We start from the raw sequence: 19,103 nt of genomic DNA on the forward strand, positions 1-19,103 counted from the left end.
GGACCGTCGTCCCTTTCAGAGCAGGGAAAAAGAAGAAATGATACATGAATGATTGAGTTCATACTAGTCGGAGAATTCAACTTCTGTAGCTATCTTTGGTTGTCTTGAATGGCGCACGCTCTTAAAAGCTCTGACCCAAATCCCTTGTATTAGAGAAAGCTCTGTAACACTTTTGTTTGTATCGCAACGTGAATTGCCCTGGTTCAGAGGAAAGGCCTCCATGCGTATAAAGATGATGCACGTTAAAAACTTTTATAGACTAAGACTGTAATCTAAGTTAAGAAATATGTAGACTAACTAAGTACTAAATTAAAAGTATGATTTACCACTAAGAAACTTACTTTGGATCTTTGAAGTTCTTGGGAGGTATCATACACGTATCTATCTTTCATCGTTTCATCGTGAAAGAGAAAATAATTACAACAATTCAGTGAACGATGGCTTCCTACAGAAGTTTCTCCATGTAGTCCCATAAGGGAGAAAGAAACCAACATGTGCTTCATTTCCTCAGAAATGCTCATGAAAGCTCAAAATGATAAACTAAGAATGAGATGCAAATACAATTATCAAGGATATTAATGCTACAACACTAGAAGAAGGATATTACTAGCAATACACCAAATTCAAATGAACCAAACAAAATGGATTAGTTTGGCTAGAAAGCAAACAGATGTAGAGATACTACAAATGTGAACCTTCCTGGCAGGAACAATACATGTAAGTTGGGACTATTGTCAACACAAGAAAATCCTATAAGGACGCAGCCTTCTCTTCTCAGAACCATCAGCCTGCTACACTCGGAGTAGTTATGTCGGCTCATGTGCAATATGATCTTTCCTCAAGCACCTCTAGATGTAAAATGTAGAATTTACACATTTTCTTTACAATGTAAATCAGCAATTTGAAGCCATCTATACTATTTTGTAACTCCATGACGTGAATGATGTACTACTGCCTCTCATAAAACCATAAAGGATTACTGCTCTTTCGATGAACTTGTCGACCGGTATCTATTTCCTACTTGAAAACCCTCTGATTGGCATCATTTAGGTAAGATGCAGCTCAGGCACCGATGTTTGCTGCCTCCGCCAGCTCCTTGAGGAAATTAACTACATCATCAGATGAGTTGAGCAGATACCTCGCGTTAGAACGCTTCCTCCCGACAGCACAAGAGAAATAGTTATCACCCTTGAGATCAAGAACAGAAGATCCCTCACGCCATGACATGGTCTCCTGAGGAGATCGCCATCCAGTTGAGTTGTTATGATTTGTAGGTATTCTCCTATCAGATCCATAAGATGCCCTTGGCGTCCTTGATTGGGGTGTTTTTGAGTTGTTCCTGCTATTTGATGACCTACCTGTGGACCTCCTATCAGGAGAGGGCCTTCCCCCCTCAGCTGCTTTTCCTTTCGAAGAATTTGCAGTTTCTGATGGCAGCTCTGGCTCAAAAAATGTATAGATGTCCTCATCCTGAATAATATACCCACACAGATGAAGCACATCCAGAAACCAATGATGTTGTCAAACAGAAATTACATGCTCATCACAGAGCAAAGAGAAATATCTCCTATTGGTCCTTTGTTTAACCTGGAAGCATCTCTAATCACTTTATTTTCTATCTGATACAAAAAAAAAGGAGTTTTCTAGAGAGAATTTCGAGAAGCCTGGCAAGATAATATAATTTTAAGATGGAAGATTAGAAGAAATCAAGAACTTCGGAAATATGTGATCTCTTTGTAGTAGAAGCTATGAGTTTTCTCAAATCTCAACAAAGTTCTAATATCATGGATCTTAAAAGGACTTTCTCAAATCTCAACAAAGTTCTAATATCATGGATCTTTACTATTTGCATGGCATTCCAATAAAGCCTCAAAAACCGATGGCAAAATCAGTACAGACTATAAGAAACAAAATCTATCTATATGTGACACTGATTTTTCTACCAGTGGGTAGGCACAAATGACATTTTACAAGTCTTAGAAAAATCACAAGATTGTTTTTAGCAGTGCAGCAGAAGAATGATACTAACTACATCATCTCAATCATGAATGTAGGACTGGAGCTATGGTTACTACCATAAAATTGTACAGCCCAATGCTGATAGAAGTTCCTGGCTGAACAAGGCTCTGTACTTTGACAACTCTCATGTATGTCAATCAGGCAAAAGAAAGGGAGACTTGAATCTGGAATTTGTAGAAAATATTATTTGATCAAGCTTGGCTTGGTCTTTCTTTTTCCCGAGGACAGAATTTGGAATCAACCTCAGGTAATCTACTTTCAAATTGAGCCTGAGAGCCTATTTAAGTAAAGGCAAGGAAAAGGATAATTCAAGATACCTAATAGTCTAATAGTCCCAATCAAGTCACCCAAAATCACTGGTCCAGGGCCGTTAAGTGTTAATTTGTGTAACCTCTACGAGAGCTAATAGTTACTGTAACTTGTGAGGAATTATCTTATATTTCTTACACATAAATATATAGGTTTATATTTCTAGTCTCCCTATTAAACTGAGACTTATCATTTTAGGGCCTGCCCAAGCTCAAAATTATTTTTTAAGATTAAATTTGAAGATCAATTTATCTCATTCAGTTTCAAGCGAATCATAATTGAGTCTAATATAGGACCAAGCTCAAAATACTTGTCAGACGGCTTGATTTATTTGACAGCCCTACTGTCACTCCTTGTTTCTCTTTCATCAATCACTTGAAAATATACTATGGATAAAACTTTATCAGTAGCACCATCAACATGTTTTGTATCATTAGATATTTTGGCTCAATGAATAAACAAGATGATTTCAACTATTTCTGTGCTCGTTACTTTTCTTATATCCTTTCCTTTATTAATATTCATTGTGTTGCTATGATATTAATCAGAAGCTAGAAAGCAAGAAGTTGCACCATGAACTAAGCTCATTAGACACATCATTATCTAAAATTACCTTTCCAAGAAAGTGGCCGACACAGAGAACATAATCAATTGGAGTAACCATGCTTTTACTATGAACTATTTCTCCCAAAATGCGATCAATTGCAGCACCCTGCAGAGAAAAAAAAAAGGTCCTTCATGATAGAATTTATCATGACACCTTGACCAATAATGAGTTAAAAACTTGCTGATATGCTGTCACCTACATCTAGAAGCAAAATATTGTCAGTGCTTTATGTGTCACTAAAGTTGAAGGTTCTATGTTCAATTATTATTTTATATGATTGCCAAGATAAAAGATAAACTCGTACTTTTAATAGTAAAATAAAGAACAAAGGAAGGATTTCAGATTGACGAAACTTAATTCACAATTTGATCCTTGATATCTTCGTTAGCCAAAAAAAGGACAGACAGACGAGTGGTGAAGCCAGACTCAAAAGCCAGAGATATCCTTTTCAAGAAATAATAAAATGTTCCAAATCCTACTTAGAATGCAATAGATATCCTACAAAGTTATTAAGAATTGTAAAAGCTCAAGAGATGAACTACTAATATCCTGAGTTATCCTTTTCTAAAAGGAAAGCATGTAACAGACCTTGGTAACCCCGACAGATCGAACTTCAACTGACCGGCTACCTTGGACAACATCAACTGCTGCATTGGAGATTGGGCCTGTCCACAAATGCTGCAGCATATCTCTTGCTTGAAGTCTTCCAAATTCAACATCTGAACAACAACAAAAAAAGATTGTGTTCTAAAAAGTGATGGCAAGAGTGAGGGTGTTCTTGATCACAAAACTTTGCATAAAACATAATGTAAGAATTCTCTGTCAGTGAGAATCTCATGTCCTACCTGCATACTTGTAATTCCATACAAGTGAGGTCTCACGATGTTCAAAGTGAGACCTAGGCGTTCTCTCAGTGAAATATTCAAACACATGCTGGAAAAGTTCAGTTAATGTCACATGCCTAGAACATTAAAATATTGCAATAGAATGAAAGATTGAAAAGTGAAAAGCACCTTCACACTGTCAACCCAATCCATATTAAGGTGTTCTGGCATTGTTGTCATCCATTCTCCACCTGTAAGACGCAAAAACATCCCATTTTCAGCTGCCAACCACATGTTGAATTCTCCAAAATTCTGTAGGAAAATAAAACAAATTAGTTAATAAATTCATGTAAAGGAAGAAGCAAGATTTTAATTTAATAATAGTACATCATCTAGGACACTTCTGTCACTTCCACTAAGTACTACAACAGTTGTTTGTTTATCATCGCAAAGAGTTGTCAAAGATGCTTTCAAATCTGGGTGTAATTTGAGCTCCATCTCCTTAATCTGATCTCCACCTCTTCTTCCAGAGGATTCAACTGGCTCTGTCAATGTCGCATTGAAACCCTAACATTTTGCAGTAAGAAAATTAAAGAAAAGCAGTAACAATAGTCTGAAGAGACTGCTATGGTATTCTATATATAGTCATGTATGAACAACAAAATAGAAACTGCTATAGGTACAAAAGAGTCAAGTTACATTCTGCGACTTCTATTATCTTTACAAGCAGAGAGTTCTAGTTATGAGAAATTCCAATTCCGTTAATATTTTGGCATCAGGATATCAAGAGGATTGATTCCAACTTATCAATTTCAGCATTAAATTAAAACTAAAAAGATGAAAGAAACCAACAGTGCTCTATGGAGTTTCAGATGGAGCTATGAATCAATTGGGAAGGATAAAATTTAATGGATTTCTTCATGATTATTAGAGCATACTAAATGTGCATGGTTGTCAATCAGTATGCATATAGTTCTATATATACAAAGACTGCCATAAGCAGTAACTAGGAAAGCATGTACATTCTGCAAATACATGTTAGATGCTTTTGATGGCCACAGTATCTAAGATAAAGCTTACTTAAATTGTTGGCCTTCTAAACATTCTTCGAAAGGAGAACAGGTAGTATTGTTTCTAAACTAGATTCGAAACATCTGAAAAATTTACTTCCCATTATCAACTAAAGAAAAGAATAGCCCTAACTATCCTCTGCAAATCTCATGGAAAACCTGGGTTACCATTTCGAATTCAAAAGGTCATATTACAAACTTGAAGATGATTCCTTTATACACCGTAACTGCTTTATGTGCAGTTTTAATAGAGAGAAACAAGCATTGCATGATGCCACTTAAGCTTTAGTCAATGTCATAGCTAAGCTTCAAAATTATTCCTTGAATTAAAAACAATCAGTTTCAATGAGCTTGAAGTGCATGCCGATATTAGAAGTGTCAGGAAGGCCATGTTATTTCTACATAATTGATTGTGGAATAAAAATAATATGAGACATTGTTGATAACTTAAAATTGCATTATGATTTCTCATTTATGATTCAACGTAGGAATGATTCTAGTTAGCCCCCCCTAAATTGTCACTAGTTTTTATATATCCCTATGAACTTTTTTTATCAACATAGACCTTCTGAACTAATAAAAAAAAGTAACTATATGGATTCCTTGAACTAAGAATTCTAATTTATGTGGATAAAAAAAATTAAAAAAGGTATGTGAAAAACAGTTATAGTTCAAGAATTCTAAGTAAAATTAACCCTTCAACATAAAAGGAAGAGAAAAGAAATACAAGTTGCAGCTATAATCTATCTGAAATAAGAGCAATAGTTCATGGAAAGGAGGATACCAATATGAGCAATCGATTCTTCGACTGCAAATATCGTTCTATTGCTGTTTGTGAAGGAAGTATAGGCGGAACTTGCCTTGTTCTAAGTTGGGCTTCCACAACAGTATCATTTAATTCACTACAGCCAACAGAATATGGTAAGAGAAATTGTAAGATTAATTTAGAAAAACTATTTTCAAACATGACAGACCATTTACTATTTTATAAAAGTCAGAAAGCGTTGCCAAACAAACCAACCCCAACCAGATCAATCAGAAAAGCAAATATATATGCAAGTACTGCACGAGAACTCATCAGATTAAGTATTCATAATTATAGTCAAGCTACACAAGCAAGTAAAATCTAAAAAATACATGGAATACTCGCTGTAATAAGTTGCATAATGGAAGTTAAAATCATCAAAAGGAAAGAATAAAGCAAGCCAACAGTACAAGCAAGTAAATGTGACGAAACCTTTGAGGCTGCTTAAGATATATTCATATGCTATATGGTTTGTTATACTTCAGAATTTTTGCATAATATGTAATGTTACTATGATTGAAATGCACTATTTCTTGTTCTATGACTTGACGATTTATTCCTTCTAGTAGATGGATTGTCCTCCCTATCAAGTAGCAAGTATGTCAGATGAGAATACAAAGGTTTCCTATGACAGATTTTAACAGGATAGCTTCCTCTTATGTATGGATTTGTATCATTAGTAAGACCAGACGACATAATCCACCTCAACTTAGTACCCAGACCACATGTCAGTTACAACCTTCTTGAGTGTGCAGTTACAAAAGACCTACTCATGTTGTCTCCATGATTCAGATGAAAAGCAGTTGAAAAGTAAGGGAATCTTCAACTTTTGGGCAAATAATAAAAGTAAGGGAATCTTCAACTTTTGGGCAAATAATACCATAAGAAAATTCTAATCCTCTAGTCAAAATGCTAACAACAAGCAACTCATGACAAGACCAGAATACTCAAGTTCTAATTGAGCAATTAGGATTGAAATCCTTACCTTACAAAAGTTTCAGCCCAATCTTGGGCAGTGTGTGTAGTCACATGAGCATAGTTATGTCTATGCCTTTTTTCTCTCTCATCAGAAGGCATATTCAAAGCATATCCTATTGAGGATGCAACTTCAGTGATATTCCATGGGTTTACTAGGAGGGCACCAGCTCCAAGGGATTGTGCTGCTCCAGCAAACTAAAAATTAAAGCAACAATATGGCATGAAATAAATACTATGTTGCAGGCAAATTACCTTATTATATAAACAAGCAAATATGCTAAGCAGGACAGCAAGAGGGAACTGCAAGCCAATGGATGGTAAACTATCAAAAGAAAACAATGACAAAAACTAATTTGACCCATAACTATTCTTAGCCTCCATGATCTCGCTGACAGACTTGTAGCTTATCTTTGTTATAATAACCTAAAGAAACTAATTGACATGCTTGATTTATTTGTTCTAAATAAATCAGGCTTACAATGAGAGAAATAAGAAACCATGAGTTTTACATCATTGTAGTGCAAAACTATTTTGGTTGCCTACATTGTGGCACTTTGTCATCTGATAGACTTAACTAAAATACATAAATCCCTTATAAAAATGATATAAAGTTACCAACAGCTGCTCCTCAATCGTCATTCAAGAGGTAAGGACAGTTAATATTTAAGAAAAGTTCACAGGGCTTTTCAACAAAAGAATGGTGAGTTTATTGTTATCTTAAATGGCATTTGGTTGGTTGCATTAAAACTGAGAAATTAAATTAATGGGGACCATGTCAACAATTACAGCTAGATGATGTGACTATGATGTGCATAGTATCAAATAAAACCATCAAGGAAAGAAAAAAAATAGTAAATGAGGAATGTTGTTTGTAATTACTTCACTTAATATCAGAACTCCTTTCTTTGATCCTTGGCATGCCACAAACTCATAGCTCACAAGGTTCATCCCATCTCTCAGTGATGTAACAAGCGCCACATCTAAATTAGGAAAAGGAAAATTTTATGCGAGAATAAGTGCAATTAAAATGATATTTACCCAAATATTAATATGAAATAGAAGCTCCAATTATGTAAAAGTAAGACTCATAGAAGCAGGATAAGAAAAATAATATGAAGTAGTTGTAACTTGCAAGGAACTAAATGTTTGGTGGTTGTATAATCAAATGTCAGATAAATAGAAGGAGCTTAGTGGCATGAAAAAGTCCAGAAAAATCTCCCCAGATAGTTTATATTAAAGACTTGGTGGCTGTTCAGAATTCAGACAAATGTACAAATGAAATGCTCACAAGTTTATTATGCAAAAGTAATTATTACACATCTCAAGGGTTTTTTGTTACTTCCATGGTATCTCCTTTTCATCTTACATTTCAAGAAAAGAAATTAGAAAACGTTTTATAGAAAAACACAACAAAGAAACTAAATATAATACAGAAAATTACCAGTTACAGCATAGAGAGCGCATAATGCATGAAATTCCAAGGATCGATCCTGAAAGAAAGTTAATATATTAAGAAAAAGAGTGTATCTTCTGCTATAAGAAGTAAAAACTAACAGTAGATTATGCATGGAAGTTGAACAAATAGAAAAATCAATAGACTAATCTAAAATTTATTAGGATCTCTAACAAGATATTTGCACAGCATAGAAGATTTCTAATTACTCTCTCACTTAAACCACACAAAATAATACAATGATATATATATCAAGGATCACCATGCACTTATCCTGTGGGATAGACATGTTAAAGAATGCAAATTGTGTAGTGATCAAATTGACTGATGGAAACCATGAAGTATGAACCACTCCAAATTATGAATTCAGCCGTAAAGACAGACCAGATGAGTAGAGACATACCAGATGATGTATGGGAACAGCAGTCAGTGTCCCAAATCGGCCATTTATACGTCCAACAATTTCATGCACTTGGCTGGTGAGCTTTTGATCTGGGTACCCCAAAAGAGACAAATGAGGATCCATATTGCAGCTGTTGTATCAGAAAAATGAATTGCTTTGACAATCCACTCTTTGATATAATAAAAACAAGAGTTACCAGTAATAGATTGCTGTTGTAATTATTTCAACAGGAAAAAGAATAATTCTCTCAACTTCAGAATAATTTGAAACAAAGATCCTATAGTTCAAAAAGGAAGAAATTTTCATTCTAACTATGACGTAATATTTTAGGGATTCTCATGGCTTCAATTTATTGGGTTTCTTTTAAGAACATGCAGTATTATTTACTTTCCGAATGTTCAACACTGCAGACTCATTCCTCATCTCTCATCTGAGGAAGATAAATGAATGCTCTCTTATATATAGAATCAAATGTAAAAGTTAAGAAAACCATTTTGTTTATGTAAGTGCTATCTTGCATAAAATGAATTCTACAAAAAAAAAAATGAAAATACAAAAGAGACGCATACACTCAGGGACATCAGTTCTTGTTGGAACAGCAATTTGTAGCAAGACTACTTTGTCACGCCACGATGAATTTTCCTCCAGAAACTTTTCAAATGCCAAAATCTTTTGAGGAATCCCTTTTATCATATCAAGACGGTCAACACCCAGCATTACCTATTGTATTGCAAAAAGAAAATAGTGCCAAAAATCAATAAGCAGCAATATGAATAATGGAAAATCAAACAAGAAAATATCCAGACCTACCAATAAAGTGGGAAAAAGAAGTTAATCATAGTTCTCAAATATGAAATGTATCAATGGAAGAAATCCTCTAAAGTACAAGACAAAATTATTAAAAAGATAAATAAGTTTTTAAATTTGAACCATTATATAAGCATGAATGTACAGTGAAATACAGATACAAACATGAAATAAGTAAGCTTGAATTTTTCAGTCTAATCAAGACAAAATGTGTGATAACTCAAGTAGAACATTTAGATATTTAATTGCAATCTTATAATCCAATGCATGATTCGAGAGGAAGGCATGCTTCAGTGATGTATATGATACTATTCAGGGATTAATATTCCATAACCATGCATTCCTGTTTAGGATTATGGACAGACACATGATGCACATGACTACTACATCAAAAGATGTAATTGATCAACTGCTGCCAGCCCACCAACCGATTGGTTGTCTTCTTGCTATCATCATGCTCATGATTTATATTAGTTCCCAAGTTAGCAAATCACACACAATTGATTCAAGGAATACTTGGTTAGAACTTGTGATGCACTCAGCCAACTTAGTTTATGATTTTCCCTAGCGATCTACTTCTAAAAGGAAGAACCTTGAAGTAAGCTGTACAATGCGCTGGACCAAGTCCAACCCAGGAAGATGATGACAGTTGTCAAATAAACACGATAAATATCACAAAAACCAGCAGCTTACACTGCCAAAAACATGACCTTCATGTTTTGCATAAGCATTTATTAAAGACCTAAAATATTTACCCCTAAAAATATTAAATACTAGAGCTACTTCAAGAATCTAGAAAGCATTGTGGACTAGATGAATAACAGCTTGATGGAGGAAAGTTGTGGAGAATAATCGATAGAAACTAGGAGAAGAAACAAAAATTAAGAATTTGACAAATACAGTTAAGAGGAGCTACAAGTATTAATAATTATTATTATGTTTTTCTTTTAAAGAGCAAGTGCAGACATCTTACAGTTATATTATCAGAAAAATCATATAAGATGGAATAACTAAAAATAGAGTTTAGAGTTTAGCAATCTAGAGAACAGAAATGACTGATCCAACACAATGTTCTGACTGATCTAGTAAATTTTAAGGACATAAATTAAAGACAGTTCCAAAATGGCAATAATATGCCAAAGAAGGGATAAATAGAATAACTGATGTAGCCGATAGAAACATTGAACCTAATCCCAAACCACAACAAATTGATAAGTTGAATCCACTTGGTTTTAATCAGAGTTAAATTTCTAGAGAAGGTACTCTCCCATGTATCAACCATCCTTGTGATTTGCGAAGCTTTCAAAAACAAAATCCCATCTAATTGTTGTAATAAATCCTTTGAGTGAGAGAAACTGTATAAAGCATGACCTTCATCCAAAACCAATCTTTCATTATATGTACCAAAATGGGACAAATTGTAAGGATTCAGATACTTATATGTCATTGTACTTGAGATGAGGTATGCCTTGCCTTATCAGGTTATTGATGTCAGCATTACCATAGCTGACATCGCCACATCGGTGATGCATACAGTTATGTCAATTGTACAAAAACTGATGTCAATTGCCTCTCCGGGCTAGCTTTTCCTCCCTCCTACAAGTACAACAACGGTCTTGGATTGTCAACAGGATGCCTGATTAATAGAATTACAAAGAGAATTCTGTATGTTTGTTTGTCTTTATAATACCAACATCATGTTGGATAACTAAAATAATCCACCGTCGGTCTTCCTAGCGCCAAACAATAGCAATTACAGATAAGAATGAGTACCCTAATTACATCAGACATCACAATATATAGTTAAACATTCATTTACATATACAAAGTAAATACATGAGGGCATAACGTAAGTATAAAATATGTAAATATTCTACTTATAAATGCTATATTAAGCCCAAGAAATCTTGACATATGCTTATTAGAGATAAGAAGTCACCTTTTTATAGACAAACTATTTTAGTTTAATAGTCTATCCACCAAGAACTCATAATTTTTCTCTGCTATGAACTTTGTTAAACAACAATCTCACTGATATGATGCTTTTTTTACCTTTCGACCAGCAAATCGCTGTGTTAATTCATTTATGTGCTCTTTGACTGCTGGAAGCTCCAGTGCTCGTTTAAACCGTTCAGAGTCTATCCCAATAGGAAACTGAAGATTTAACATAAAAAGAGTGATATAAGCAAAAGAAAATTTTATGATCTGATCATGACCACAATGGATATAACTTTAGAAAGTCCATCTGGTAAAAAGGAAAGAAAGATTCCATAAATTGATTTAACTATATAATTCATCCACATACAATTAAAAACTATCATGCAAATGATGGAATAAACTATTTGGACTACAAGTTATACCGCTGCTACCCGAGTCAGCCTTCCTTGATCTTCCACCCCTTCTGGTGTCCCTTCAAGCCCAAGAATTCTCGTGCAAGCACTGACGAAATGCCTTGCATAATCATATGTATGAAAACTGAAGCATAAACTCGGTAAGTAAACAATTGGTAAAGAAAGATCTAGAATGAAATTGCTATTTAAACTGACAGCACTCAAAATTAATAATTAAGCCTGAATATATGTGATGATATGAAACATCTTGAAAATAACAAACACACAATTCTAATTAAATCAACAGCAAAAAGAATTTAAAGCTCCGCTAGAAGAATATTAGGGTAGAACCAGATGAATTATTGATACAGTTAAGCATGTATCGTGAACAGGATTTTGCGACAAACCCATTATATAGAAACGTTCAGTAGTATTACAATTTCAGATAAGAACATTATGATTTTAATTATCTTTAGCAACATGGAGATGGTGTAGCTAGTCCATAAGTGAAACTTGAAGGCAATATGCCCATAACGTCAGACCACTGATCCAGAAGGTTGTTTAGAGTTTAGACAGTACCAAATCAAATGAAATTACCTTGTAATACATATTTCACTCAAGCTATGCACAGCGTGACAAACTTATCTTTTCTCCCCAAGCATGTCCTCAGATGGCGTCCACTTTGATCGATCTAAAAGATACTAGTGAGGTTCACGTCTTCCTTTATCTTCCCTTACTATCTCAAAGAATTGAATATGAGAGCCATAATCTCAGTCTCGCTATCTGAAAATGTATCTTAATCTAAAGTGTTGTGCTTTTAAAATATAGGTATAAATCAAGTAAACAAATAGTTGATTTGGCATAAAAGTAGAAGAACATTGACAGCAAATTGCAGCATTAAGCATCATATCTCAGCTACCGAACAATAGCACTAGGAAGCCAGTACAGGAACCTTCCTTTCTGCAATTGCTACTCGGTAACAGATTCTGGTATCGCAGTAGGACAAGTAGAGATAGAAAAAGTTGTGCAGCTAATTTGTCTGCTCTAATATCTTTTTTTCTTTTTTTCTTCTCTTTCTTCTTTTTTGGTGAGAGAAGAAAGAGAAGAATCATGAGAGATTAAGTGGAGGTTATGGTGGAGGACAGAGTGGCATAAAGTCTAAAGACATGTGCCGCCCAAAGCTATGTAACGTATCTAATGAGAGATCTTCTCACCCGACTAAATCAGCAGCAAGAACAGATCTAAGTAACTCTGATCGAGATGGCAGGGTTCTGTGAATTTCTGAAGAAGGGAATGGTGTGTGAAGAAACCAACCAACTTTCATCTTGCTATCATACTCTTTGAGGCATTTCGGAAGAAACATGAGATGATAATCATGGCACCAAACAACATCCCCCTCTTCATAGTGCTGGCTCACGACATCAGCAAACATCTGATTTGCTCGTTTATATGCATCGAATTGAGACTGGAAGCTTCGAGTAGTAGCTAGCCGATCTTCTTGCGGAAGTCCAAGGTAATGAAAAAGTGGCCACAGGATATTGTTGCAGTACCCATTGTAGTACTGATGCACTATCTCTTCATCGAGAAAAACTGGAATGCATCTCTATTTTCACAACCAAAAGAAAAAAAAAAACACAACAGCATGAGAAGATGAAAACTTAGAATGCAAATTATTCAGAGACAGGTATCTTATTTTCAACAACAGACCTTCTCAGCTAGTGCTTTCGTCAGTGCCCTTTGCCCCACTTCATCTGGCACATTGACACCAGCCCATCCTATCCATTTAGCATCAACATCTTTCACACCTATGGCAAAACAAATCGGCAGTTGTGAAAATTTGCTTTCCTACTTTGCATGCCATAAAACTAAAGATGACACCTATCTTTGCTCTGCTTTCCCCCAGCTAGCAACTCTAATATTTGAAAATTGTTGACCTACTTTGTTCATCATTTAGTATCACATTTTGCTTCCAAACTATCAGAAACATAATTCTATTTATATAATGCAATTCTCAAATACATGAATAATAACAATTGACTATTCTACAGCAGAGGAAATATACACACCGAGAAGAGCACTGACGAGCCCGCCTGCACTAATCTCCAGCGACCACGCATCCTCCCCCCGCCTCACCGCCGACACCGGCAATCTATTTGCCACCACCAGCAACCTCTGCTTCATGGGCTTCGCTCCGGGCCTCGTGAACCCTTCCACGGCGCTCCGCGCCGTTCTCGACAACAAATCCACCGCGTTCTCATCCGCGACCACGACGCCATCCCACCCGAGTTTCCCTCCGCCGTTCGGCGCCAGCTCGGAAATGTCGGGTCCTCTGGTGGAACCATCTCCGCTAGTGCTGACGCTGCCGCCGGTGCTACTACTCTCTTCTTGATGAAACGATCGGTTAAACTTCCTGAGCTCCCTATCCCGCAGCAATCTCTCCACCCTCGTCGGATTCCGGCTGTTGTACTTGCTTCCAGACATGATATTCTCGTTGTAGTTCATGCAGTCCGCCAATTAATTCAACGATTTGCCCCTCTGCATAGAATCAAACGTAAAGATAACATCTAAACCACTTGTTGAATGAAACATTTACTAGTAAACTACGTCGTTCTTATCTTACACTTCGAGCGAAGAGGAGGAACGAAGGAGAGACGAGAGAGGAGCCTCCCTCCTTATAGCAACATGCACGCACTGTGATCACACAAACCAAGGGTGATCCCCGCGTCAAAGCAAAGCATCATCGAACCAAGAGAGGTACAAAGCGAACAGTAAATATACTCGCATTGAGGAATAATAGCAAACACGTTACTGGACAGGATAGGGAAGGAAGCGGGAGCAGATAAACCACCCGGATAAATTACTTATCCGTCTATTTATCCGACATCGATGGGTCTCGCAGTCGGTTGCAACTTGGCGGCACCGTGGTCCACAGCCGATTCTTTTTTCTTTTCTTTTTAATCCGTTCTACTTCCAAGCACTGAAAACAAGAATACAAAATAACGCAGGTATGAAACAGTAAAAATAAATAAAAGGAAAACAGAGTTAGATAGATAACGTGTGGAGAAGAGAGATAGAAGGAGGATTAAGTTCACCACCCACTTCTTCTTCTTCTTCTTCTTCTTCTTCTTCTTCTTCTTCTTCGTCTCTTGTCTCTCTATTATCTATTGGCTGGGCTTAAAATAGAGAGGCAGGGAGTAGGGATAACTCCTCCAGCTTTATTCCGTCTAGAGCTCGGATAAGGCAAGTGCAGCGAGTGGGGGAAGGGAATAAAGAAATAAAATGGAATTTCGATGGTAAATGTAAAATTAGCTGTACTCCAAACTCACCAAAAATGGAATCCAAGCAAAAAAGCACCCATGAACGAAGGATGCGAATAGAATTCCGAAGAGGAGAAGGGGGGAGAAAAAAAAAAAAGAAAAAAGAAAAAAAAGAAAATTAAAAAAGAAGGGGAGAGAGTGTGAAACTGTGAAAGGGCGACCCCACCGACCCACTACTCTCGGTTTGGCGAGCTGGGCGTGTCAGGGGATCTTCGTGAATATCCAGAAGCTCTGGTGGTGACGTTGGAGCTTTTTCTCGTGCAGATATTTTATAAAAAAATACTGAATCTTCCTAAATCTAATTCGAATTTTTTTATTTAAAAAAATTTGATACATCTTAACTCTTCTAACTTAAATTCACTTGATTATAACTCCCTAATATTATTATTATTATTATTATTATTATATTAAAACAGAAATTATTATTATTGTTCATCAAATTTAAATAGGATACAGTATATGTAGACCTAACCACATAGGATTAGATCACAGATTGTAAAGCTATAGAAGTACTGAGAAAAGGGGGGATTTGAAGGTAGTGGTGCAACTGGGGGGGGCATATGAGATCCTTGTGAGAAACGGGTAGGGCGTTAGGCGCCAAATATCTTGGCACGGGGTCGCATTCTTTCTTTCGACCTCACACTCCTCAAAAGGTGGCGAGATGTACAGCAACAACAACAACAACTAACAATCCCTGGCTCCTTTTTATTTGACTATCAACTATTATTTTCTTCTTTCCTTTTTCTTTTTCTCTTCTTTCTTCTTCTCCAAGCTTTGGCATGTCCGATTAATCACACGTGTTGGTAGGTCCATAGCCACAATGTGTGTCTGTGTGTATCAAAGTCCATGCATGCGCACGTGTAATTTAATTGTGAGAATATTAGTGTAGCCTAGAGGATGTTTTAGACTAATTGAGAGAGTATTAGCTTTTCAATATATATCTTTCATGTGATGTGTACCTTCCGCAGATATTTGCTGATATATTCAAGTATTGAGATCATCTTTAAAATATATCTATTTTTTATTTATTCTTACTTTAACTATAGAAAAATTACTAAAGAGTAGAAAGGTCATTTTATATAAATAAATAAACAATATGTGAATGCTATTAATTTCTTTTTTTTAATTTTTTCTAAAATAATAATAGTGTAATTTAGCGGAGAGTCTGAAGAGATAGAAAATACTAGAACAGTCATTTTATCTATGTTTGTTCTATAAATATCAATTTCTTAGTTTCTTAAATTTTAATTAGCTCCAAGATGAAAAAAAAAAGATTAAAAAAATATGAGTAACTGTGAGTTAATTAGTCAGAGGTAGAACCAAATCAAACTTGAAGCTATAACCATATAATTCTAGGTGTTTAAAAAAAACATTATAAGCATTTTTTGTGCTTGGAATTAGTTTTGATCCTTTGGAAGGACCACCACAGTAGAGCTTTATTTTCCTAGCATCTAGCTAGGGATATAAATAAATAAACAAATGCTCCTCCTATCTGGCAACTATTCAACCTTCCCTTTTTATGGTGCCCACTACCAATAAATGACTTAATTTATATGAGGAATCTAGTTCATAATTTTTTTTTAATTTTTTTCACCTCTAGCATCCTACTAGTAGGTTTTATTAATTGCTATTCTCATTAATTAATCCATTTTTAATCCTCCAAAAGTTTGGCAAAAGTAGAAGAAAAAGGTAAAGTAAGTTATATTCTAAGAAGGTAGATTAGTAATGTGGTGAATTAATTTTATCTAATAAGATATTGAATGAAGACCTACTAGCTTCCACTACTCCTAGAAATAATTGTAATTTGAGTATTATAGAATACTTGTTTGAGGATGATGTGTTGAGCCCAAGTAGGATATAGAACTCAAAATCTAATCTCCATGGCACAAAGTTTTTGAGTGTAGTTTCCCCCACAAATTTCAAACCACTTAAGAAAAGGCCCATAGAGATTTAATACCATCAAATTGAAACAACTGATGGTCTAGGCTTCTATTTTGCAAATCAATTTGAGCATCAAATATCTTCATCTTGAGCTGTTGGCACAACCAATTTAGTTGACTTTTTAAAATTTTAAAAATAAAATTGCAAATACAAAAGGAACATCCAGCCGCCAAGATTCTAGAATCTTGGGTGCAAGATAATTTCATATTGGCTTGGAATAAGAAGCATACTAAAAGAAAGAAACAAATGTCGTCCATAAACTTAGCAGATTGTAGCTTTCTGCCCAACAAAGATAAGGTTGGCATGCATTTTACCATGCATTTCAAAGATAAGGAGGGGATATTCGCCATAGGTTGTGCTTCTTATCTCTCTCCTATCTTTTAGAAATAAAGATATATATCTATATATAATCCGATGGAGCATAAGAAATAGACTAGTTGATGAGGACACTGATTCTAATAGAAAGATTTGAGGGTAATATTATGTAGATGGAGTAGGTCTAACCATCACTTTTACATCCTATTCATTTTTTTTATCGGGCCAAGATATTTGATGGAAAAGAAGATGGATTGTTTAATACCACTCTTAACAATTATATCGAATAAGCTATACTAGTTGATTTAAAAGCTTAAATTTTATAGTGTTTTCTTAGTTGTTACGTTTTCGACGACAAAAGTTATAGTAGTAGTTTAGTGAGACTAATTGCATGCTTAATTAATAAATGGGTGCAAAAGCTAGCCATAGTTGTTGTCTCCTTTCCAAAAGGATTCGATGCCCCCCAACACTTTAATTACACGAATGCGATTTAAAGAAGATATTGGATCAGGGTATCTTTCCTCCATTTCATAGCTTTGCAAAAGGCCTCGTCTCTGTGACCTTAGGAAGGATCTTTAAACTTCTTTTGTTAAAAATCTATGACTACTTTATGATGCTCTAAGTGATTAAATTATATTTTAAGATGCCCAAGCGTGGTGCTTTTGTCTGGTAGGTAAATATATGATTGCAATTCGTAGTAGGGGCGTTTAGCAATAGGAGTCTAATTAAGCTCATTAACTATTAATTTTGCTTAGGATATAGAGCATACTAATCATATTTCACACCTTTATACTCATGTCATCATGCTAATGATGCTCATTAACTATTATTAATGAACTTTAGGCAGGAGGCATACTTATCTGGAGTGGAGCTTTAAGCTAATGATCACTTTAATCAAAGATTAGACCAAACTTTTACAGATAATGCTAGATTAAAGACAAAAGTAAATTGCAATTAGAAGATTAATCCTTCTATGTAAAATAATAAATATATGAACACTCTACTTAATATTATTTTAGTACTAGGAGCCCTTGAAGTAATTAACTATATATTTTGCATGGCTATGTGATGTGACAAGCTTGGCTAACAACGCAACACATGCTGTTATCCAGTCTCTTTCTAGATTTATTACTATGAAATTAAATTTGAAAAGTAGAAATCAAAAGGAAAAAAGCTACTCCATTGTGCACTGCAGATTTAAGATTATTTTTGATGTGATATAAAATAAAATAAATATAATTTTTTTTTAGAAAATGAAAATAAATATTGTTTGATTTGATGGGATATATATATCAGTAATTAATTGGTAATAATTTAGCATGCGATATAGAATATAATTTTAATGAATAATATTTATATTTTAAAATAAAATTGTTATAATATTTTGATTTGTTCTGAAATAAAGAATTATATTTCAAAATAAATACCGAGCTAGCCTGACTAAGTAGAAACAAAACTCAAAGCCCAAAGTCTCCATTATTGAGTCACTTTTGTTGTTTCCTTTTTCTCTTTTCCTCTAATTAAATAGGGTTCCAATGAATTCTATTTTGGCTGGGAGATCTCTCGATATCTTCAAATTGGCCATAACCTTTTGTTCTCGGTAGGCCTACCTGAGTCACCTCCATGGCAGTATACATATATATATATATATATATATCTTTGTTCTAAAATGATATCAGATGCATGCCAACGTTACAGTAAATAAACTAAGGTATCCACTCTAGGTTATCTTCATGACTCAACCACTCTTAGGTTAGAGGTGGTTAACGTAAAAATTAAAGCCTCAGCCATGGCTTCCGTCCGTCCGTACTATCTTTTACTATTTCTCTCTCTCTCTCTCTCTCTCTCCACATATTATATATATATATATATATATATATATATATATATCTCAAATGTCAAATCTTTTAAGACAAAGAGCGGGG

General features: G+C 35.0%; 1 protein-coding gene across 3 annotated transcripts; it reads right to left on the reverse strand.

Moving 5' to 3' along the window:
* Nucleotides 1-552: 552 nt before the first annotated feature.
* LOC140769679 (alpha,alpha-trehalose-phosphate synthase [UDP-forming] 1-like) lies at nucleotides 553-15,074 on the reverse strand. Of its 3 annotated transcripts, none has more exons than XM_073110489.1 (20): nucleotides 14,705-15,070; nucleotides 14,415-14,582; nucleotides 14,226-14,296; nucleotides 13,672-14,140; nucleotides 13,313-13,410; nucleotides 12,820-13,208; nucleotides 11,636-11,750; nucleotides 11,328-11,429; nucleotides 9,038-9,188; nucleotides 8,469-8,557; nucleotides 8,054-8,102; nucleotides 7,492-7,592; nucleotides 6,620-6,807; nucleotides 5,614-5,731; nucleotides 4,147-4,326; nucleotides 3,949-4,071; nucleotides 3,781-3,868; nucleotides 3,524-3,654; nucleotides 2,942-3,040; nucleotides 553-1,470 (listed from the first exon to the last, which is right to left on the reverse strand). In XM_073110489.1, the coding sequence occupies exons 4-20, from the start codon at nucleotides 14,105-14,107 to the stop codon at nucleotides 1,063-1,065; spliced, it is 2,865 nt and encodes a 954-aa protein (XP_072966590.1). In that variant the 5' UTR covers nucleotides 14,108-14,140; nucleotides 14,226-14,296; nucleotides 14,415-14,582; nucleotides 14,705-15,070; the 3' UTR covers nucleotides 553-1,062. The 3 variants fall into 3 exon arrangements, 2 of the variants coding, with proteins under 2 accessions (XP_072966590.1, XP_072966589.1); XM_073110488.1 differs by having other exon boundaries at nucleotides 14,388-14,582; XR_012105944.1 differs by lacking the exon at nucleotides 3,781-3,868 and having other exon boundaries at nucleotides 1,332-1,470; nucleotides 14,226-14,582; nucleotides 14,705-15,074.
* Between the last annotated feature and the right edge of the window lie 4,029 nt (nucleotides 15,075-19,103).

The sequence above is a fragment of the Typha angustifolia genome, chromosome 11 (assembly GCF_048772165.1).
Source record: "Typha angustifolia cultivar Huaian chromosome 11, ASM4877216v1, whole genome shotgun sequence".
Lineage (NCBI taxonomy): Eukaryota > Viridiplantae > Streptophyta > Magnoliopsida > Poales > Typhaceae > Typha > Typha angustifolia.